Source organism: Chelonoidis abingdonii, chromosome 2, assembly GCF_003597395.2.
Source record: "Chelonoidis abingdonii isolate Lonesome George chromosome 2, CheloAbing_2.0, whole genome shotgun sequence".
Classification (NCBI taxonomy): Eukaryota; Metazoa; Chordata; order Testudines; family Testudinidae; genus Chelonoidis; species Chelonoidis abingdonii.
This window is the reverse complement of record NC_133770.1, coordinates 301,095,695-301,119,707: the sequence shown is the minus strand read 5'-3', so window position 1 is coordinate 301,119,707 and position 24,013 is coordinate 301,095,695. Positions and strand designations below refer to the sequence as shown.

Here is a 24,013-nt window from a genome sequence, read left to right as displayed (position 1 = left end):
GAGCTGGGGGGATGGGGAGTGTCCCGTCCCCCCCGGATCTGCCCCGGAGCTGGGGGGATGGGGAGTGTCCCGTCCCCCCCGGATCTGCCCCGGAGCTGGGGGGATGGGGAGTGTCCCGTCCCCCCCGGATCTGCCCCGGAGCTGGGGGGATGGGGAGTGTCCCGTCCCCCCCGGATCTGCCCCGGAGCTGGGGGGATGGGGAGTGTCCCGTCCCCCCCGGATCTGCCCCGGAGCTGGGGGGATGGGGAGTGTCCCGTCCCCCCCGGATCTGCCCCGGAGCTGGGGGGATGGGGAGTGTCCCGTCCCCCCCGGATCTGCCCCGGAGCTGGGGGGATGGGGAGTGTCCCGTCCCCCCCGGATCTGCCCCAGAGCTGGGGGGATGGGGAGTGTCCCGTCCCCCCCGGATCTGCCCCGGAGGTGGGGGGATGGGGAGTGTTCCCCACTGGATCTGCCCCTGGTGCTGTTGGGGAAGGGGAGTGTCCCCCCCCCCCCGGATCTGCCCCGGAGCTGGGGGGATGGGGAGTGTCCCCCCCCCCAGATCTGCCCCGGAGGTGGGGGGATGGGGAGTGTTCCCCACTGGATCTGCCCCTGGTGCTGTTGGGGAAGGGGAGTGGTCCCCGCCCTGGTGCTGTGGGTGGGAGGGGAGGTTTCCCCCCCAAACTGCCCCTGGTGCTGTGCAGGGAGGTTCCCCTCAGATCTGCCTGTGATGCTGTTGGGGAAGCGGCAGCACAGAGGGAGGTTACTCCCATCTCCCCAGTGCTACGGAGGGAGGGGCGGTGTGAGGGGAGCTCCCTCTGGTGCTCTGGGGCAGAGGTCCCGGCCCCCGGTGCTGTGGCAGGAGAAGTCAGCGTGTGCGAAGGTTTCTCACATCACCCCAATGCCATAGGGGTGGGAACCAGTGTGTGGGGAAGGCCCTCCCATCCTCCTTGGTGCTATGGGGTGCTGGTGTGTGGAGAAAGTTTTCCCATGCGGTATTACCCACTAGTGCTGTGAGGAAGAGAGGCAGTGTGAGGGGAGCTCCCGTCTGTATACCCCTACTTCCCACCCTCAGGGCAGGGTTGGTGTGAGGGGGTGTTCCCCCTCCTCAGTCCTCCTAGTGCTGGTGTGGGACGGAGGTGGTTTGAAATGGGCATTTCCCCCCTTTCGTATCTCCCTGGTGGTTGTGGGGAAGACAGTTGATGAGAGTGGAGAGGTGAGATAGTGTTGGGGCAGATTCCTCTCTCCCTGTGTTTCTTGACACGCTCCACACACCCCCAGCACCAGAGGGAAGATCTCATTTGCCCTTCCTTCTTGCTGCTCTTGTGGTAGGTGGTCAGTGTTAGAGAACATCCTCTCCACCCATGTCTATGTTCTGTTGGTGCTGCTGGGATTTTGTGTGTGTGTGTGTGTGGTGTGCGCGGGGGTGGGGGGTGGGGATCTCCTTTCTGGCCTTGCTGGAAGGGGCTTTCTTGATCTGATATAGTTGGGGATTGATCCTGCTTTGAGCAGGGAGTTGACTGGATGACCTCCTGAGGTCCCTTCCAACCCTGATATTCTGTGATTCTATGGTCTCAAAGGACTGGCCTAGCTTCCCTTGGAGGACACATTTCCCAGTCCTTCCCATGACTCCTACCATCATATGTCCTCATTCCCAGCCGTCAGTCCCAAACAAGCCCTCTTGGTAACCATGATTCTAATCAGGATCCAAAAGTGTCACTCATGTGCTCAGTGAGGCCCCAAGCAGCCCTTAGATGCTGTAGCTCCCAGCATGCTGTGCTCCGTCTTGATACGAGTGTTCCAAGCCTCGTGTGCTTGGACTTTAGGCTCCATGGGCTCCTTTGTTTTATTGCAGGCCCGTTGGACTCTTGGGCCTCTGGCGAGTGGCTAGTGCAGCTTGAGAATGTGTGAGGTTTGGACACCCCTTGTTCTTTAAGAGTAGACATGGACATTTGTGGATGATGCCAAGCTGGGAGGGGTCGCAGGCACTTTGGAGGACTAGATTAGTATTCAAAATGACCGTGACAAATTGGAGAACGGTCTGAAACCAGCAAGATGACATTCAGCAAAGACAACTGCAAAGTACTGTGCTCAGGAAGGAAAAATCAAATGCACAACTACGAAATGGGGAATAACTGGCCAGGCAGTAGTACTGCTGAAAAGCATCTGGCAGTTCTACTGGCTCGCAAAACGAATATGAATCACCAATGTAATGCAGCTGCAAAAAAGGCTAATACCACTCTGGTGCTTACTGACAGGAGTGTCATAGATAGGACGGGAAGTAACTGTCCTGCTCTGCTCGGTACTGGGGAAGGCCTCAGCTGAAGTACTGTGTCCAGTTCTGGTAACCAGATGTGAATAAAGTGGAGAGAGTCCAGAGGAGAGCAACAGCAATGACGAAAGGTTTAGAAAACCTGATCTCAGGAAAGGTTAAAAAACTGGGCATGTTTAATCTTGAGAAAGGAAGACTCAGGGGGCACCTGGTAAGTCTTCAGATATGTTAAGAGCTGCTGTAAAGAGGGTGGTGATCAATTGTTCTCCATGGCCGCTGAAGGAAGGGTAAGTAGTAATGGGCTTAATCTGCAGCAAGGGAGATTTAGGTTAGATATTAGGAAAAACTTTCTAACTGTAAAGGCAGCTAAGTTCTGGAATAGGCTTCCAAGGGAAATTGAGGAATCCCTGTCATTTAAGAACAGGCTGGACAAACACTTGGCAGGGGGGTGGTCTAGGTTTACTTGCTCCTGCCTCAGTGCAGGGCGTGGATGTGTAATGACCTCTCGAGAGCTTTTCCATCCCGACATTTCTGTGATTCTCTGGGCAGAATAAATGAATCTTAATTCCAGTGTAGCGGAAGAGTGCTAGTTCAGTGGATTTCTGTTCTGGGCTCAGAGTGTTCCCTCTCTAGGTTATTGTGGATTGTGTTGTATTAGATGGGTCTGTTGCTGGATTATTTCTCTAGTCCTGTAAGTGTGCAAGGCTTTTGTGGGTGTGTGACTTTGGACATCTAAAGAAGCATCAGGCTTTTTAGCTGTAACGTCTAGATGGTGCTAGAAGTGGCTCTAGTAATGGAGAGGGTTCTCTCAGAAGGGGGGTTCTCCCATTTTGGTGCTGCAGGGAGGGGCTGTGTGATTCAATCTCTGTTGTAAATAGCTGGGCAGTGCTGCTATGTGCTGTTAAACCACTGCTGTGTCCCACCGGAGAGGTAGCTGCATTTTGGTGCTGCTCTGATCCTTGTGTATGTGTTTGCCATGCCCTTTGGATTGTTGATGGAGGGGTGCTATAGACATGTCTGTTTTGGTTTTTTTTAGGGACAGGGCAATGCTGTAAGCGCCTGATTCCGGGAGGCCCCTCAGCCCATCACTTTTCTCTGTGCTGATGGATGGAAACCACTGATAGCTGCAACGTGGAAGCACTTTTCCTTCCCTCTTGAGCTGATTGCTGCAGTGAGCTCTGCCCGGCCCCGCTGGGCCCCCCACCCATCTGGAATGCAGCTCACGCCTTTCTCTGCCTCTCCCAGGACAGCTCAGGGCGGCATTTGGGCTATAGATTAACCAAGGTTCAAGGTAATAACTTTCTGTTCCTGGAGAATGTGAAATCAGTGTCAATGACGGGCCATGTTCTACCATGGTCCTTTCAAAGGGAAAGTCAGTCTGAGACGGTGCCCTGTCTGACCTGGGCTGGAGAGTTGATACTCTTGCAGGTTGTAATATGTATGAAAGTGTTTTGCCAGTCCTGGGATACTCCCTCAGGTGTGCCCATGTATCTCACTTCTTACCTGCAGTTCCCTTGCTGTCCCTGTCCTGGGACCCCTACATGATTTGCTCATGCACTGTTCCTGAGTTGCTCCCACCTCCTTCTCCCTGACATTGCTGCTTCTCCAGGTGTGAGGGGAGCAGCCTAGAAGTGGAGTGCTTTGGCAGCTTCACCTTGTTCTTCCACTCGCACATGATGTGCGAGTGCACCGTGACCACATGCTGCTGTCACTGTGCTGCCTCGTCCAGGCCCATTTTGACTGTGACCTGGGACACATGTTTCAGTCTCTTTGTGCCTCAGTCACTGTAGCTGGGAAGCTTAGTCAGGCCCCAGCCTCCTCACTGAAAATGAGATGTGGGTCAGTGTAGATGCAGCCTGTTTACTGCAGTGAATGGCTGATGGGTAAGAAGCCAAAGAGGAAGGTTGAGCTTTCCTGAGGAAATAGGAAGTATGCGTGGGAGCAGATCCTGCTGAACCTGTCTCGTCTTCACTTATCTGTGCCACAGGCTTGTGCCACAAGTTTGGTTTCCCTTTTGTAATGAATTATGTCTCATATCAAAAGGTTCTTCCCATGGAACCATTTGGGCTTCTTGCTGCTGCTAAATCCGGGCCGTAGTTGCAAAGCTTTCACTTAAGAAGGACACCTATGGCTAGTCACACTATATGATGCATTAACAGGAATTTTGAGTAGGAGCAGAGAGGTTATTGTACCAGTTACTGTATGTGGCCATGGTGCGAGCACTGCTGTGATCCTGGGTCCAGTTCTGGTGCGCACAGTTCAAGAAGGATGATGATAAATTGGAGGGGTCAGAGAAGAGCCATGAGAATGATTAAAAGGTTAGAAAACCTGCCTTAGAGTGATAGATTCCACACACTCAATCTATTTAGCTTAACAAAGAGAAGATTAAAGGATGACTTGATTAGTCTGTAAGCACCTACCTGGGAAACAAATATTTAATACAGGCAAGTCTCATCTTAGGTGGGGGTTTGGTTCCGTGGTTATCGCGTAAAGCGAAAACTGCGTATAGCCAAAATTATATCCCCAAGCCCTTTAAACCCCGCCCGCAGCTCCTGCAGCCGGGCTGGGGGGGCATTTAAAGGGCTCCACCGGGCTCCCTGCCGCTCTTTAAATGCTGGCCTCAGCCCCGCTGCCGGAGCTGCGGCCGGGGTTTCAAGGGCTCCGCCAAGCTTTCCGCCGCGGTGGGGAGCCAGGTGGAGCCCTTTAAATGCCCCCCCCCCCGGCCCCGCCGCCGGAGCTGCGGGCGGGGTTTAAAGGGCTCCACTGGGCTTCCTGCCGCGGTGTGGAGCCCGGAGGAGCCCTTTAAATCCCGCCCGCAGCTTGGGCAGCTGGGCTGGGGCTGGCATTTAAAGGGCCCGGAGCTCCACAATGGCTGGAGCCTCGGGCCCTTTAGTTCACCACAGGGGCTACCAGCCAACTCTGCAGCTGGGAGCCCCCTGGGTGACTTAAAGGCCCTGGGACTCCCAGCCGCAGCTGGTGCCCCAGGACCTTTAAATCTTGAGGCCACGCCCCCTGCTTGAGGCCACACCCCCAGTCCCACCATACGCGTATAGTTGAAATTGCGCATGTTAAGTGCGCATAAGTTGCGAGAGACCTGTAACGTGCTCTTCAGTCTAGCAGAGGAAGGTCTAACATCCAATGGCTGGAAGTTAAAGCTAAACAAATTCAAACTGGGAAATAAGGTGTAAATTTTGGACAGGGTAATTAATCATTGGACCAATTTACCAAAAGTCATGGTGGATTCTCTGTCACTAACCATTTTTAAATGAAGATTGGATGGTTTTCTAAAAGATCTACTTTAGGAATTTTTGGGGGGAAGTTCTATGGCCTGTGTTATACCGGAGGTCAGACTAGATGGTCACAGTGATCACTCTAGCCTTGGAATCTCTGAATCTGTATGTAACAGGACTTGAAATAGGTTGGAGATTCTGAATTCTGGGGCTATGAAATATAAATTTGATTATTATACCTGAATTTAGGGTAAACAATGAGGTGATAAAATTTGCACATGATACAAAACTACTCAAGATAGTTAAGTCCCAGGCAGATTGCAAAGAGCTACAAAGGAATCTCACAAAACTTGGTGACTGGGCAACATAATGGCAGATGAAATTCAGTGTTGATAAAGGCAAAGTAATACACATTGGAAAACATAATCCCAACTATACATATAAAATGATGGGGTCTAAATTAGCTCTTACCAGTCAAGAAAGAGATCTTGAGTGGTAACAGCACCCTCAGCAAGTTTGCAGATGGCACTAAACTGGGAGGAGTGGTAAATACGCTGGAGGGCAGGGATAGGATACAGAGGGACCTAGAGAAATTAGAGGATTGGGCCAAAAATAATCTGATGAGGTTCAACAGGACAAGTGCAGAGTCCTGAATTTAGGATGGAAGAATCTCATGCACTGCTACAGACTAGGGACCGAGTGGCTAGGCAACAGTTCTGCAGAAAAGGACCTAGGGATTATGGTGGATGAGAAGCTGGATATGAGTCAACAGTGTGCCCTTGCTGCCAAGAAGGCTAATGGGATTTTTGGCCTGTATAAGTAGGAGCATTGCCAGCAGATTGGAAGGGACGTAATCATCCCTCTATTCGACATTGGTGTAGGCTCACTGGAGTACGGTGTCCAGTTTTGGACGCCCACCTACAAGAAGGATGTGGAAAAATTGGAAAGAGTCCAGTGGAGTGGACAAAAATGAGTAGGGGGCTGGAGGCACATGATGATTTATGAGGAGAGGCTGAGGGATACTGGGATAGTTTAGATCTGCAGAAGAGAAGAAGAGGGGGATTTGATAGTGATTTCAACTACCTGAAAGGGAGCTCAAAAAGGATGGATCTAGACTGTTCTCAGTGGTATAAGATGACAGAACAAGGAGCAATGTCTCAAAATGTGTAATGGGGGGAGTTTTAAGGTTGAATATAGGAAACACTATTTCCCTAGGAGGGTGGTGAAGCACTGGAATGGGTTCCCTAGGGAGGGGGTGGAATCTCCTTCCTTAGAGGTTTTTCAGATCAGGCTTGACAGAGCCCTGGCTGGGATGATTTAGTTGGGAATTGGTCCTGCTTTGAGCAGGGGGTGGGACTAGATACCTCCTGAGGTCCCTTCCAACCCTGATATTTCTATGATTCGATGATCTTGGAGTCATTGTGAATAGTTCTCTGAAAACATCTGCTCAGTGTACAGCAGCAGGTCAAAAAAGCAAACAGAATGTTAGGACTCATTAGGAAAGGGATAGATAAGGAGACAGAAAATATCATGTTGCCTCTATATAAATCCATGGTACCCACACAGCTTGAATACTGTGTGCAGATATGGTTGGCCCATCTCAAAAAAGATATATTGGATTTTGAAAAGATTCAGAAAAGGGCAACAAAAATGATTAGGGGTATGGAACAGCTTCCATATAAGGAGAAATTAATAAGACTGGGACTTTTCAGCTTGGGAAAGAGACGACTAAGGGGGGGATATGCTAGAGGTCTACAAAATCATGACGATCATGGAGAAAGTAAATAAGGAAGTGTTATTTACTCCTTCTCATAACACAAAAACCAGGGGCACCAAATGAAATTAATAGGCAGCAGGTTTAAAAGAAAAAAAAGGAAGTCTTTCTTTACACAATGCCCAGTCAACCTGTGGAGCTCTTTGCCAGAGGATGTTGTGAAGGCCAAGACTATAATAGGGTTAAAAAAAGAACTAGATAAGTTAACGAGGGATTGTCCATCAATTGCTATTAGCCAGGATGGGCAGGGATGGTGTCCCTAGCTTCTGTTTGCCAGAAGCTGGGAATGGGCGATGGGATGGATCACTTGATGATTCCCTGTTCTGTTCATTCCCTCTGGGCCACCTGGCATTGGCCACTGTCAGAAGACAAGATACTGGGTTATCTGGACCATAGGTCTGACCCAGTCTAGTCGTTCTTATGTTCTTATTTATTTTTAATATTTATTATGACAAGTGGAGTGTCCTTGGTTGAAATCTCAGTTAAAGGTGGTCACTCAACTGGGCTTTCATAATGTGTAGAGAAAGCCTGAAAGGGTTTTAAAAATGTTTTTCTAGGGATTTTTTTTTTTTTTTAAACTTTAGAAATCTCTGGAATGTCGGAGTGTGTTGATACCCAGTTCTTCTGGAGGACTTTTGGGGCTATTGAATCTTTAACAAAGCCAAGTGTTGAGAGAGGAGCTTATGAATAGATGTTAACATAGATAGACAAAGGGGCAGAGCTTGAGGCAGCACTGAATAAAAATCACTTCCCCATTCAGGTTTAACTGGATGGCCTCACTGATGTCATTTTATCAGTTTCCTAGACCTTCATAGAATCTTCTAGGCCAGTGTTCTTAAACTTTTTTTTTTGTGGATCATTTGAAAATTGCTGAGGGTCTCGGTGGACTACTTAATGATATTTCCAAATGTTGTCTGTACCGTGAGCTAACGATCATAAAGTGCTTTGGATAAAAGCGCTATATAAAAAAACCCTTAATAATAATAAACCTTTTTTGTTCTGCAAATAAAAGCCCACAACTCATATTTTAATATCAGTAGCCTTACCTTTCTAATGTGGTGGATGTGCCCTCTCTGCCCTGCCGTAGCAGCCCTGAGCTGGGGCTGGGAAGAAGGGCCGTTTCTCCCCAGTAGCTGCAACCCTGGAGCTGGGAAAAGTTGCCTCTTTCTCTGGCCACTGCAGCCCTGGACGTCCCAAATTCCCCCCACCCCGCTGACCCCTCCCACCCACTTACCCCCTATTCCCCCCAAGGCCACCACCTCACCTTACATGTGCGTCTTCTCCAGGGTCCAGGCACATAATTAGTGGAGCCACGCCTGTGCAGCTCCACTAATTAGGTGGGTGGCCCTTCATTCTCTTGTGTGCAGCCACCCAGGCATGCACCTTAGATGGAACTAACTGTGAACCACCTGAATGGAGCTCGTGGACCATTGGTGGTCCACAGACCACAGTTTGAGAACCTCTGTTCTAGGGGAAAAGGGAGATGAGACATGAATTTCCAATGAAAAATAACAAGCAGAAAAGATATGTAGAATTGACTTTCATTGTTTCTTTGTAGATCATAAAGGGCACAAGTCATTTTACTGTCTTGTTCAGGCCCCCTGAAGAGGATTGTACTGCCGTATTACTCATAATATTGTTATGTCTGAGCACAGTGCCTAGCACTATAGGCCCCTGATCACTGATTGAAGCTTTTAGGCTCTGCAGCAATACAACTATAAATCATAATCTATATTAATTTCTATGCAAGGGTCTCAAACCCCTTTGCAAACATTCACTTGTGAATTGTTAAAACATTTCTGTGAGGTCGGTAACTATCATTATCCCCATTTTACAGGTGAGGAAACTGAGTCACTGAAGTGCCCGAGGTCAGAGATGGAGTTGGTGGCAGAGCTAGGAATGCCCTTAGGAATCCTGACTCAAGCTACCAGTCAAAACTCCCATATTGCAGTACTTTTCCCTATGCCTACTGTCTCTCAGTGCCTCAGCGTGGCGTAGGAGGTGCTGTGCTGTTGGGGGCTGCCATTTTTCAGATAGGATTCTGTGCCCACCAGAGCTCTGTCTGTGGGCATCACAGGGCAGAATCAGGGCCCTTGGTTGCCACCACTGCCCCTTTATAAGGCCGATTTTGATCCCCTTTGTAAACTCCCTCCACAAAAAACATAGAATTCCTCAAGCTTTCAAAGACTTACAGTGAAGCATCATTGCCACCACGACTGTTTTCTGAACATCTTGAATCAATTAAGGACTTTTTGAGATTAAAATACTTACAATCTCTCCCTTTTGAAATATTTGTATATGTCTGACTGATGGTTTTGTCTGTGCGCGCAGTGAAATCACCCTATACCACGAGGTGTGAACTGTAGCAAGGTTTTGACATTAGCTCATGCAAGAGGCAGTTTTCAAAAGCAGGAACACGAAAATGTTTAAGCTGCAATTATTTGAAATCTAAGCATGATTCCCTGTTGACGGAGCTGAAATAAGAAAAAACCCATGGCATCAGAGAATATTTTTCTTGGTGACATAAAGCTATCCAGAGCTACTTCTCCACAAGTGAAAGAAAACTTCATTCTTAACAATCTAAGATAGTTTTGAGTCTCTCTCAGGGCCGCCCCGAGGGGGGGGGGGGGCAAGTGGGGCTATTTGCCCCGGGCTCTGCAAGAGCCCCCAGGAGAGCGGCTGAGGCCCCCGCTCCTCTCCCAGAGCCTCAGCGCATCCAGGAGCGTCCCTGGACAGCGCTGCAGCATGGCTGTGGCGGGGCCTGAGCTCCTCTCCACTCAGAGCCGCGTGGTAAGAGGGCAAGGCTGTGAGCTCAGGCCCCGCAGTCTATATATAATTCAGATGCCATAGGGAGATTCATGCCAGGGGAGGGTAGCTCATTTAAAATTAGCCACTGTGGAGGGGCACATGGAAAGAGCAATATCCTTTTCCCAACCCTAACCAAGGGAGACCCCCCTCCCTGATTCCTGAGGTTCAGAGGGTTTAATTCAATGGTTCTCAAATTTTTGTATTAGTGACGCCTTTCACATAGCAAACCTCTGAGGGTGACCCCTCCGCCTTATGAATTGAAAACACTTTTGGTATATTAACACTTTGAAAAATGCCTGGAGGCAAAGCGGGGTTTGACGGTGGAGGCTGACAGCTCGTGACCCGCAGTAATAACCTCATGACCCCTTGATGGGGTCCAACCCAAGTTTGGTTTGAGAACCCCTGGGTTAATTTAATTTTAGCACCCTGTGTCCGTTCACATGCATGTGCTATTTTGAGCATTTTGGTTTTCACAACATAGGCTCATCCCAGATTCTGGAACAAGCTCAAATGCTTAGTTCATGGAGTATGTACATAAGCTATGCTAAAGACAAACCCACAGTAACCGTCTCCAGTTTGTGAGGGACCCCATGGAGCTCATCTCTAGGAAATATGTAAGTCCATTAATGGCTATTAGTCAGGCTGGGTAAGGAATGGTGTCCCTAGCCTCTGTCTGTCAGAGGGTGGAGATGGATGGCAGGAGAGAGATCACTTGATCATTACCTGTTAGGTTCACTCCGTCTGGGGCACTTGGCATTGGCCACTGTCAGTAGACAGATACTGGGCTAGATGGACCTTTGGTCTGACCCAGTATGGCTGTTCTTATGTTTTAACCTAAATGAACCCAAAGTTATGGAGACAAATATGAGTCAAGGAAACCAGCAGAGTATCAGAAACCTGGAAGAATCTCTGACTGGATGGGCTCAGGCATTTGGTCACAAGCTGAGGTGATTCAAAAGTTTTGGATTTTTTTTAAGCAGAATTTTTTTTATTGTTCCTTTAAACAATCAAACACAGCAAGCAGCAAATATTTGGCCGCACGCTTCTGAAACCCCAAACCGTATTCAGGTTTTGGCAGACTAATTTCAGCTTTTCAATTAAAAAAAACCACAACGAATTTTGAAGGAAAGGAGATGTTGTCCATGAATTTTTTTTGCTTTTTAAAAACCCCTAGTTTTTGATCCAAAAACAGTTTTGGCCGAAAATATTTGTCCAACCCTTTGAATGAGCTTTAGTGCCTTTTAGCACTAGCTGATGCTGAGGACCAGTGACACCTTATAAAGAAGTTTTCTCACAACAGGGTTTGTGCTGACATGTGGAAGGTTTATTTTTCCCAGGGCCGCCTGTGGTGTGAGGGAGCAAGAGGGGCAATATGGAAGGGGCCACTGAAATTGCTTTGCCCTAGTCCCCTCGAATCCTCTGGGCGGCCCTGGTCTCTTTCACGAGCCAAGGTCATGGATTACAGTGGCAGCCCACAGTTTGGGTTTTTTTGTGGTGATTTCAAGGTTTTCAGTTGTGCAAATGGGCTGAGTTCTGAGAAGGAAGGTATTGTTGTCAGACCTGTGTCTGTAGTTTGGTTCTTGGTGTTCTGAGAGGCTGTTTTGGATATAAGTGACACTCTGAGAAGTAGGTTGGTAGCTGTATTGTTTGAGAGGGGTGAGATTCTGGAGCTGACTGGAATCATTCTGGTTTTATATAGATATTCGCAGTCCTGAATAGTTCCAGTAATGATCTAAGCTGTGAATTGTGGCGGACTAGCCAGCTGAGAGGCACCTGGCAGTGGAGAAAAAATATGTAAAGTTCACAGCATTTGTAGTGATTAGTGCTGCCCAACAATCTAGAAATTTCAAACAGTGCTTGGGCCTTCTGTCACCTTGGTATTGAGGCCCAGAAGGAACCCGGGGCCATAGTTAGAGAACTTGTCTGATGATCGATGCTAGGTCACCAAAAGATCATCACCCTTTGTTGACCTTCAAGGCAGAGAGGATGAGGTTTACAACTGCATTTACACTCCTCAGATGCGGTATCAGTCTCTGAATGTGGCAATCCCTTTCCCCAGGGCATTCCACATTCTGCTAAGCTTGAGCTGCTGCTTGAAAGAGAGAAAATAAACATGAGACCCCCCCCCCCAGCTCTTTTGTAGCCGTAGTGCTGAGAGATGGGGTTCTCAAAGTTCAGGGGAAAGGACTCCTGAAGGGTTGGTTCATATGGAACCACTGTGATCACTGTTTGTTACCTCTACCCCTGTGCACTTCAGCCTTTTGACTCCTTGCTCTTTGAAACCTATTCCCTCTGATCAGCAGCACGGGAGAACCTGCAGAGGTCTTGGGATTGGAAACACTGATTTGGGGAAAGACACAGATTAATTGCGTTCTAGGGAGCAATCCTGCATGAGTTCCTGGGGGGGTGGGGGGGGTAGACTACTCTGGGTCTGACAGAGCATCTAACCTCAGTGAAATACAGCTCCAGCTTTCTTATACCACTGCGCTGTCCATTTGCTAAGTTCACGGAAGGCATTAGGATTTCAGTCCCACCATCTCAGTGAGGGTCCCCTAAATTTCTCCTTCCCCATATACTTGGAATGGGAGTGGCTGATGCTCCCATAGTGTGCGGCTCATTCTCTCAATGAGTTAAGCTACTGCAGTTTTGCTCAGTGTCTGAGTCTTGCCAGGCTCCTCTTGCACATGATGGTGCTTTCCATCCGGTGATCTGGTGGGCTCAGTCTCCTGGCAGAAGACCAAGAGGCAGGCCATCCCCCACCCCCTCTTCTTGTAGTTTAACTCTCTACAACAGGAAAGACAGAGGGCTAGAACTAGGAATCTTATCATGTAACTAGGGAGATCCAGTTACACCCTTACATGAGGGGCAGAACTTGCTGGCCCCATGGGCCTGAGGTTAATTTTAAATGTGAGGGAAGTGAGCCTGCGACTCTGGAGACCTGGGCTCAGTTTCCAGACTTCCTCTGTGAGCTTGGGCAAGGCACTTAGGAAACTGAGGCCCAAAAGAACTATTTGTAAAATGTGAGTGTTAGCCCTGCCCTGTCTCACAGGGTGTGTGTGTGAGAATAAATATGTTAACGTTTGTGAGGTGCTCAGATACTATGATAATTGGGGCCATATAAGTACCTAAGATTAATGAATGTGAGGGAAACTGCGGACTGCACTGTAAAAGTTGGTGAGCTGGTTTTGACCATGCATCTTAATGGTAACTAAGAATTATAACCTTCCCGCAAGGGGTGGGAGAGAAATAGCCAAGACAGACCTTGCCTAGTCAGCCCTTTCTCTGAGTAGCCAGCTCTGAGGAGAGCCTCTGGCTTCCACAGGAAGCTGGTCTGCTCTGTTTTCATAGTTTATGGACCAGATGCCTTCAGTTCACGAGCCTTAAATTGGAGTTGTGCATGCTGTCCAGCAACGGCCAACCCAAGTTCCCTTAGTACGACTCTCCTGGCATGGCAACAAATAGAAAGATACCTTCGTTTGCCTTTGTTTTTCTGATTGTAGCAGTTGCTCCCTGCAGAATTCATTTACTCATAGAAATCAGATAGGGAGAAGTCTATTGAGTCCTGTGCAGTCTTATCCCCTTAGGCCAGGGAAGGATTGTTCTGTGTAATCTATTCTCTAGTGCTTTGTTCAGTCTGGGGCTTCCCTCCTTTGCTGGCCTGCTGCACTAATACGTCTCAGGGTCAGGAGAGTTTTTCTGATGTTCTGCCTACATTTCCCTTCATTCTATTCCATTTCTTCTACGTCTGCCTCCATGCTACCCTAAATAATTCAGTTACAAACGGGAATTGTATAGTGTGACAAAGTTCCTCCTCCACCTTGGTGGGTCCTGCGCTTATTGGCAGATTTGTTCACCTCAGTGATCTTCCCTTCTTGTGGAACCCACAGTCTGAGTCAGCTCCTCCTGTGTCTGATCAAGATGTTGGGGAGGACCCAGGCCGCCCTTACTCCGGGTTCCAGCCCAGGCCCTGTGGATTGCAGCTGTCTATAGTGCCTCCTGTAACAGCTGCATGACAGCTACAACTCCCTGGCACTTCCCCATGGCCTCCTCCAAACACCTTCTTTATCCTCACCACAGACCTTCCCCTGGTGTCTGATAATGCTTGTCCTCTCTCAATCCTCCAGCAGTACACTCTCTCACTCTCAGCTCCTTGCCTTTCGTGCTCCCAGCTCCTCACACACTACCTTCTCCTCTGGCTCTTCTTTCCTGACTGGAGTGAGCTCCTTTTAAAGCCAGGTTCCCTGATTAGCCTGCCTGTTTGGCTGCAGGTGTTCTAATTAAAGTAGCTATCTCCACTGCTTCTAGAAAGATCTTAATTGGCTCCAGGTGCCTTGATTAACCTGGAGCAACTGCCATTTGGTTACCAGGGTACTAGGGATTTGTTTAGCCTGGGGCTAACATACCTGTTGCTCAGTACTTTACTGTAGCCATCTGGCCTTGCCCCATCACAATAGCCAAAAAACCCCGTTACTGCCACATTCTGAGATTTTAATTGCACAAAAGTCAGGAGCTGAGAGTTAATGTTCCCACCTCAGTCTTAACAACGTCTCCTCGCCTGACCGGGATAGGGTCCCTTAAGTGAGCACGTCACAGTTGTCAGGCTGACATGCTGTTTTGCAGTGAGTAAGACTTAAAGGAACTACCTCTCCTTTCACATGGGTTGAATCTTATCTTGCTCCTTAAGCTCTCATGTTGAATTTTAATACTTGCACCTCCAGTCAGAGTTTTGAAGAACAAATGTGTGCTGGTGATTTACCTGTGAGCCTCCCTTTTGGGATAATCTCAGATAGCTGCATGTGTAGCACACAGGCACCATCTCCTCCTTGTTTTCACCTGCACCATGGACACGGGAGAGTCAGGAAGCCAGAGTAGTCAGTGTCTGTAGGGGAGGCCGGATCAATCCTGAGGCCAGAGCTCTGGGATGCAGATTCCCTACTTTAGGCAAAATGCACCTCATGAACCTGTGTAAATTGTTGTTTGGTTAAATGTGGAAGTAAAGTTGAAGTGCTTTTGGGGTGGTAACCTGGACCCTAATCATTCCTTCCTGAGGTTGAGTGGCTACTTTTGTGGGTGCGTCATTTATGATTTTCTAATGTGGGATGATCATGGAGTATTTGTGGCCCTGTGCCGTGAGCAGGGCATCATCATGTTATGAATTAAATGCATTGTCTTAGGTAGGAGGTGAGGGACAGAATCTGCAGTCCAGTGATGTGCTGCCAGGAGGCAAAGCTCTCCTGAATGGATTCCTCGAATGGTGATCACTTCTCCAGGTGGGCTTATTGCCTCTTGTGTCTCAAGTAGGCTCCCATCGTGCAAATGTTGAGTGTGTATGTGCCCATTTGCCTGCAGACTATTGGAATCTCTTAGGGCAGGGGTGGACAAACTATGGCCTGCAGGCCGGATCTGGCCTGCCAGCTGTTTTAATCCAGCCCTTGAGCTCCCGCTGGGGAGGAGGATCGGGGGCCACTCTGCACGGCTCCTGGAAGTAGTGGCATGTCCTTGCTCCGGCTCCTACACATCGGGGCAGCCACGGGGCTTCGCATGCTCCCCTTGCCCCAAGCGCCACCTCTGCAGCTCCCATTGGCTAGGAACCACAGCCTGTGGGAGCTGCAGGGGCAGTGCCTGCGGATGGGGCAGCATGCAGCAGACCCGCCTGGCCGCACCTCTGCATAGGACCTGGAGAGGGGGACATGCCACTGCTTCTGGGAGCTGCTTGAGGTAAGCACTGCCTGGAGCCTGCACCCCTAAGGCACCACCCATGCCCCAATCCTCTGCCCCATCCCTGATCCCCGTCCTGCCCTCTGAACCCCTCAGTCCCAGCCTGGAACACCGTCCTACACCCCAAACCTCTCAACCTCAGCCTGAGCCCTCACCTCCCCTCCATCCTCCCTGCCCCAGCCCAGAGCCCCCTCCTGCACCCTGAACTCCTCACTTCTGGCCCCACCCCAGAGCCTGCACTCCCAGCCAGAGCTCTCACCCCCGCATGCACCTCAATCCCAATTTCATGAGCATTCATGACCTGCCATAATTTCTATACCCAGAAGTGGCCCTTGGACCAAAAAGTTTGCCCACCCCTGTCTTAGGGACTGTGGCGTGTTCTTGCAGAGGGCTAGTCATAATGTCTTCCTTCCCCTCCACCTTGCTAAGAAACTTTGTCCCTTCCTCAAGGCCAGGGCCGGCCTGCAGTGATTCGTACATTTATCACTTCCAGTCTGGATCACTGTGATTCACAGCGTCTGAAGCTGAATGGGCTCTGGGTGGTATGGAATGAGGCTGCCTTCCTCTTCCATTGTCTGAGATGCTGTGAGCCCATCAGGCTTGTACTGAAATCCCTCCTCTGGTTCCCAGTCATCTTCCGATCTCAGTTTCCTAATTTTCAAAGCAATTAATGGATCAAGCCTCAGCTACATTAAAGACAGAATTTTGATCTATAAACCGCTGTGATAGCTGCTCCTCTAGGACCATGGTGGTCACAAAGCCCAGGGTGAAGCATGTGAGTGCCAGGGACAAAGTGTTCAGTCAAGGGACTCTGGCTATGCAATGAACTTCCAGAGCAGAGTAGGGGAGCTGGAGCCAGAGTCAGACTGTCTCTATGAAACGCTGCAAAGCCTTCTCTTTGCAAAAGCCGTTCCACCCTCAGAATGGCTCAGAATATTGACAGTCCCACCTACCCAAGCAAAACCTGTTATAAACAAATCAGCCAACCAAAACAAAAGTATACCCCTAGCAGAGCTCTGCCTCAGTGAGAGAGAAGTGCCGGACGATTGCTGTTGGTTTGACATGGAAGTGCTGGAATCCTGCTGTGACGGGTGACAGTGAAGAACCCTAAGCCAGACAGATCTCGTCCATCTCTTACCTCAGGCGCTTATCTAAGATCTCCCTCATGGGAGTGAGGAGCATATGTGCTTCCCAAAGGTCAGTCCTGGGTCCCACAGGTGGGGAGGAATTGTAGCAGAATTCCTTAGAGGAGGGCTGGGGACACGTTCTTCCTGCCTGGGGAGCTGCTTCGGCAAATCCTGTGCCTGAAAGGAAATAATTCCAGGCAGGATTTGGGGCTCCAGTGCTGACACAGCTGTGTAGATGACCCTTTAAAGAATGGGTGACCACAAGGCTGCAGTGCTTCGGGACTGCTGAGTCACTCCCAGCTGAGTGCGGGCTTGCTTTTGGGGTCACTGGAGAGAGCCACTGCCTCTGAACCACCCCCCCGCCCCCGAGTTTGACTCTTGGTTGCAGTAACAAGCCCACCCAGCAGACATGCCGAACATGAGGGAAATAGGGCAGATCACTGCCATCCTTGTGAGTGCAGGTCCCAGTGTTCAGTGTCTTGTCTTGATCTGAGTAGCTAGGTTACACTGCATGCTGGGAGCAGTGATGTTCAGGGACTACATCAAAGGGAATGGCAGGTGTAACCTGTTTGATATCTCTGAGTTGCAATAGGGCTCCCTTGACCGGGCAGCATTCTGGTGCTGCAGCCTCATTCCTCAGAGAAGGGCAGCTGAATTGAGTTTGTCTGTGTAGATCTTTGTGCTACGCAGAAGTTAAGGGGGAAGCCCTCCTGGGTCCCATCGTGCAGTTAATGAGGTGGCTGCAGAGAGCTGGGCTCTGGGAAGAGCGCCCTCAGGCTGCAGGCATTTGCTGGAAAATGCTCCTCCCTCATCTCTTAGGAAATCCTTCCTCACCCCCTGCTTCTGAATTCAGCCTTGCCAGGGCTTGGGAGGGCCTGGCTGTCCAGCCTGGCTTGTGTTGCGCTGTGCTCGCTGAGTGGGACGGCAGAGATGAGTGTGTGCAGAGGGCAAGCTTTTCATCGCTGCCTCTCAGCCACTCGCCTTTCAGCTAAGCAAGCTGCTTTATTCCTGTTCAGAGTCCAGGCTTTGAAGCCACACACGGAGCAGTTAATCAGCAGCTTCCTGCCTCCTGGGGGATGGAGCAGGGTAGGGCACTGGGGCCCATTGCAACCCTGTGCTCTGGCTTCGCTCTAGCTCCAGCACCAGGCAAAAGCCTGCAGCTCCACAGCTCTGGAGCTGCTCCACGCTCCAGCTCTGGACTCTGCTCCAGGTAGCCCCTGGAGACCAGTACAGAACAAGGCCAGGGCATTAGAATCCAGATGGAGGATTGCTTGAGGGATCTCTACTCTCCACAGGACACATCTCGGTTGAACAGGAAGGCCAACCTGGGCCAGATTTTGGCTGCCCCTAGAGTAAGGGCCTTTCCTCCATCCAGCTTGACCCTTCTGGGTGTGATATCTCTTACCTTGGAAACTAATGTGCATCATAAATTCCTGCTTGTGACACTGGCGCAGGGTCCTATGGAAAGAGAAGCAGTGTCATGTTTCAGGGACAGTTGCTGATTGGGCCATCCAGGTGAGAGGAGAAGGGCTTTCTGCTGGGAGTGCGGGCCCCTTTCAGAGAGGAAGGTCCAGGGTGGTGAAGAGGCTGGTATTTTGGCCAGACTCCAGCAGATGGTTGAATCGGTGGTCAGCGGAGGTCTGGGCTCCCTCCACCTTGGCACGTTTCAGATAAAACTCTGGACATTTCCGCAGTGAGGAAGGGGTATTGGAGGACACTATAAAAAACTGAGTGGATTTGATTTAATTCATGATTGAAATCACTAGTCAGGAAGACTCTATTTAATCATGGATTTCTACATAAAAGTGCATTCTTGTTGGTTGTTATAACTTGAATACATATTCTTCACAACTCCGAGATAGATGTAGGTTTCATTTTTAGAAAAATACACACTATACATTTTTAAAGTGATTTATTTTGAAAACTTTTCAGATTAGTTTTACAGCTCTATCAGAAAATGATTGTTTGGTTATTTCATTTACCAAAGGTAATTGAAGCAGGTATTTATGAAGTCACTGGGAGGTGAACTATCCCCAATTCAACAGGTTAATCATTAATATCTGGAGGATTTCCTTGCCATGCTGTATTAGGAGGAGAACATCACCAGACATTTAAGTTGTTTTATTTAACTAAAACACAATGTTATGTATTCTGGATTTTTTTCTTCAACAGCAAACATATAATATTTTAACAAAAGAGGCATATGAATGTTTGAATTTAGTTAAACATTCAAGATTTTTAAAATCAGGTTTGTTTTTGTTAAAGTTGTTTTTACCTAAAATAGTTAAAAGAAATATTTTAAAAAAATCCCTAAAATTAAATTGACTACGTCAGCCAGGTCAACATGAGGAACTTAAAATATTGGTTTCTGCAGCTAACTCAGTTGTCTTCACCTTCATTTTCCTGTTTGTTCATAATCTGGAAAAGAAAAACAAGCTTTCCTGCTTTTTCAGGTCCCAGATGATTTCTCAGTTTGGAATGAATTAGTCCAAAGGAAGAAAATATTCTTTCTACACTGGCAGAAGAAGCTACTGCTGTTAAAAGTCAGATTATCACTTCAACAGTCTCTGAATCCAAGTGCTTAAGTGACTTCCAGCGGTTCATTGCTGTGACTTTCTTTAAAATATCAGCAAACATATGTTTCTTGAATGGTTCACCCTTAGCTCTGAAGTTTATTGTAGTTGGCACTATAGAGGGATGATTGCTGGATGTCCATGTCATAGCCAACTCCTCTTCTTTACCAGTTAAGATTTGACCCTGGTACCGAGTATTAAGAATATTTGCAAGAAAATGAGCTGGAGATAGTGCTTCTCCCATTCATTTTTTTTTAATGCTTGTAATGTAACTCTGCACATTTCTCTCGTTAAGATCTCACTCAGTTCCTTCCAAATTTCAACAGTGTGAGCAATAAAACTGCTATTTCCCTGCATTTTGTTCAAGGCCACAGAAGTAGGCTTCAGGGTACTCAGCATGTGTTCAACATTTCTCTTAAGCCCAATGTGATTTAAATCAAATCCGTCCTGCCTTTATTTATTTAGTTATTCATTTATTTCAAAACATTTTTACTGTTAACAAGCATGTTACCTCTGGAGACACAATGTCTCACACAGGATTGGGCAAACGTTTTGGCCCGAAGGCCACACTGGGGTTCCAAAACTGTATGGAGGGCCGGGTAGGGAAGGCTGTGCCTCCCCAAACAGCCTGGTCCCTGCCCCTTATCTGGCCCCTCCCACTTACTACCCCCTGACTGTCCCCCTCAGAAGCGCCCACCCATCCAACTTGTTCTAGACTGAGCACAGTATCCCACTGGGTAGATAGAAAGATTAACCTAAATAATCAATACAGAATCCCCTGGAACCCCATAAGATTGGGTCCCTAATCCATGAACTATTGGAACTCATTTACAAAACTTTTCTTGAACCATTACCTGATTATATTGTCTCATGCTATAGAATTAGAATTTATAATCCCTATACACGACTACCTCTCTGAAACCTGATCCATGAGGGGATCTTTGAGCTATAATGTACTCAACTAAAACTATCTTTAGGTAGAGTTTTTCCTCAAAAAGCATTTTATCAAAAAAATCCAATTTTTAAATTAAAAAAAAAGTCAGATTTTTTTTTTAAATCATTTATTTTTATCCCCCTGCTTGGCAGTATGGGAGACTGCAGGTCTCCTCATGCAGAGTTCGCTCTTCATCTTTTGGGTGCTGGGAACTCAGTTGCCTTGGTCCCTGTATCTCTGTTTATAGAGGTTTCCATTTTACACCGTTTCAGTAGGGGCGCTGAGCTCCTGATAACTCACCAGTGGAGTCCCCGCTGTAGCAAAGTTTGAGTTCCCCACTCGGTTAGGTTCTGGTGACTCTCTGTCCATTTGTGAGTTCTGAAAGAATGTGACCGGTTGTCCCTCCTCATTGCCTAGAGCTATGGTTCAGGGTCATGATGGTTACTGTGTTTCACTGAAACCCCTTGTTCCTGGGGCTTGTGCCAGTGGACACCTTAATTATTCCTGGTTGTGCTGGATTGTCAGCATACAGGTGCAGTGTACAGAGGCTGCATTTAAACCAGCTGTGACCAGGCACAGTAGGCCTGGGGAAAGTCAAGGAACTGCTCGCCCTGACCCTAAGGAAAGGGGGTGGTGACCTGCCCTGAGGCCATTCTTGCCTTTCTTCCTGCCTGGAGAAGGGGCCAGTTACCATAGTGTGCCTGAGCAGGAAGGTAGGCAGGCTCCTTGCGGAGGACCACTTCAGCTAAGCCAAATGAGGAGATATGATACTTGCTCATTTGGGTTGCTGCGGCTGTAATGGAGCATTACATGGGGTTCGTCTCTGCAGGCTGGCCTCCCGACAGACAGGATGGATGGCTGTGACCTGCTGTAGTTTAGGCCCAGAAGATGTGGCCTTTGCCAGTAGTGCTCTGGCGTGGGCGGTTTGGGTACTGCCCGTGATGTAAACCTTCCAGTCTTGAGACATCTGAGTTTTACCTCTGCTTGTGGTTTGTATGCTGGCTCGGTGCTGGCAGCTTTTTCTAGGCTCTTCCTTTTTCTGGCTTTCTCCTTTGGGGAAGCAGCTTTCAGATGGCCGCTGACTGGTTCAGTGAGGATTTGGTGGCGCTTGTTCTTAATTGCTGTGGAGCTCTTGAAACTGGAGACCAGTGGCGGGAGGTTTGTGCTGTTAGCTTAATTGGGCTCCTGGGTGGATCGTGAGTGTGCTTGGGAGAGGGAGGAGGGAACGTGTGTGCTGCCAGAGGCTAAAAGGGCTGTCAGTTCAGCACAGCCGAGGTTTTGTCTCCAAGAGGAGGCCAGAATCTGGCCAGCAGCAGGAGTGTAGGCTTCCTTCGGTCTCTTGCACACATGCTGCAGTGCTGCTGACCTGAACGGGTGATGCTTCGGAGGGGTGAGATGCTGGTTCTTCCCTGTTTTGGAGTACAGCTGGAGCATAGTGCCACTGGCAGCTAGGAACGTGTCTAGCCTCTGTCCTGGAAATACAACCACTGCTAGTCCTGTGTGTGCTCCCCGGCTCCTTTCTCCATAGACCCCTTCCCATTCAGCAATTTACATGCTTAGCCTCCTTTTTCCTTTTGCTGGGGAGTTTGATTCTCACTTCAATTGGTTTGTCTTTATATTTTTTAGGGTGATTGAGGTGCTGACCCTCTGTGTGTGGAAGCATGTCGGGCCCAGTGCCGAGTCGAGCCAGGGTCTATGCAGATGTGAACACTCAGAGGCCCCGCGAGTACTGGGACTACGAGTCACACGTCGTGGAATGGGGGTATGACTGGGCTCAAGGGAAACCCCAGGAACTTCCTTCCCAGCTTACTGCCTTGTGGTATTTCTAGGTTGCTTTGCACCATAATATCAGTGGCCCATGTTGTCAAATGGGGCCTAAAGTTAGGCTTCTGAAATACATATTTAAGCACCTTAATAATAATGATCCCTAGCTCTTACCCAGCACTTTTCAGCACTAGATCCCAAAGCCCTTCAGAAAGGAGGTATCTTGGATTGTTATCATTACCCCCTTTTTAGAGACGGGGAAACTGAGGCACAGAGAAGGGCTCTGGCTTGCCGGTGGCAAAGCAGGGTGAAGAACCCAGGTCTCCAGAGTCCTGGGCCAGTGAGCGCACTGCTAGTGGATAGAACACTAGAAATAAATGGCTGAGCTGTCAGAGGTGCTGAGCACCTGCCATTCCACTTCCTCAGCACCTCTGAACATTCAGCCGTTTTCATTTTGGTGCCCAGCTTTAAGTACCTGCATTTGAAAACATTGGCCCAAGTGCCTAATGCTATGATTAGGGTTTGCATAGCACAGTCTGTAGCCAGAGTTACTGAGAATTTTGGCTTTGGTAGGTTTTTATAATTTAAAAGAAGATTAAAATCAAGTTATAGTAAATAATTTTCCAAACAAATTTTGAAGCCCCTATTGCTGTGAGCTGGTCTCTTCAGCTCTGTCTGCGCTTTGGATACTTTCCCATCATTGCTAACGCCCGTGGAGCTGAACTGACTGTTAGCTTTAGGTATAGACAGGCATCCCGTGGCCTCTCCCGTTCTCAACACCAAGTCCTGTAGCTCCACTCAGAGCAGATCTAAAGGACAGCTCTGAAAATGCTTTTGGCAGCCAGCAATGCCCCTATAGCAGGGCTCCCAATGCTCCTAGCGTCAGTGGAGCTGGTGCTAAGCTTGAAAAATGAACCACGTGTGGAGAGGGTCTTTGCCAGTCTTGGATGGTGGCTGGTTTGGAATGTGGGAATTCTCACCGCTGGGGGAGCAGGCTGCTCTTTGAGTACCAGTGACTATGGGTAAATCGGTAAAATAAGCGTTAGCTTTTCACTTAAAACTTCATGTGAGCTGGGAGGAGGCCCACTCTGCTGTGCTGGGGCTGGCAACAGTCAGTGCTAAACTGCAGTGTTGGGTTTGTTCTGTCCACTGGGAATGGGACTGAGAGATACCCCCAGCCCCAAACTCATTTCATTTACAGGCCACTGAACAGCCTGGACTGGGACCGGTGACCTGGAGATGAAAGGTTCCTGGCCCAATTCCTAATCTCCGGAGCCAGGCAGCCCCCTGGAGAACGTAATCGAAAGCCTCGTGTATCTCCGGTGATGATAATTCCACATCCTCCCTTGGCAGCTTGTTCTGTCACTTAGACTGTGCTCAGAACTAACCTTTTTTGTAATATTGACCTGGAACTTTCCTGTGCTTGTTTCCCATTGAACAAGAAGGGATCCCTGCTGTCTCTCACAGCAGGGGGAGGGATAGCTCAGTGGTTTGAGCATTGGCCTGCTAAACCCAGGGTTGTGAGTTCAATCCTTGAGGAGGCCACTTAGGGATCTGGGGCAAAAATTGGTCCTGCTAGTGAAGGCAGGGGGCTGGATTCAATGACCTTTCAAGGTCCCTTCCAGTTCTAGGAGATTGGTATATCTCCAATTATTATTATTAACCCACTATGTTTTCCTCATTTGCTGAGCCTGACATGGTTGGTTTGTGTGTCCATGCTGTTCACTTGTCTCCCCGTGCTTCTCTGTTGAGAGATCAGCTCCTTTTCTTGACTCTGGTAATTTGCAATGTATGAAGTCAAACTCTCTGCCTGTTGTTCCCTTTCTCTCCCCAGCTT

General features: G+C 48.8%; 2 protein-coding genes across 2 annotated transcripts in view; both read left to right on the top strand.

The window, feature by feature from the left end:
• Positions 1–24,013, top strand: part of SLC52A2 (solute carrier family 52 member 2) — a 397,658-nt gene that overhangs the window by 46,272 nt on the left and 327,373 nt on the right. The window lies entirely within an intron of this gene.
• The window catches only part of LOC116828233 (casein kinase II subunit alpha-like), a 40,339-nt gene continuing 19,608 nt past the window's right edge, over positions 3,283–24,013 (top strand). Inside the window, exons 1-2 of the mRNA XM_032786301.2 lie at positions 3,283–3,539; positions 22,039–22,174. Coding sequence (XP_032642192.1) covers positions 22,074–22,174 — 101 coding nt within the window. The 5' untranslated portion in view covers positions 3,283–3,539; positions 22,039–22,073. The remainder of the gene's footprint in view (positions 3,540–22,038; positions 22,175–24,013) is intronic.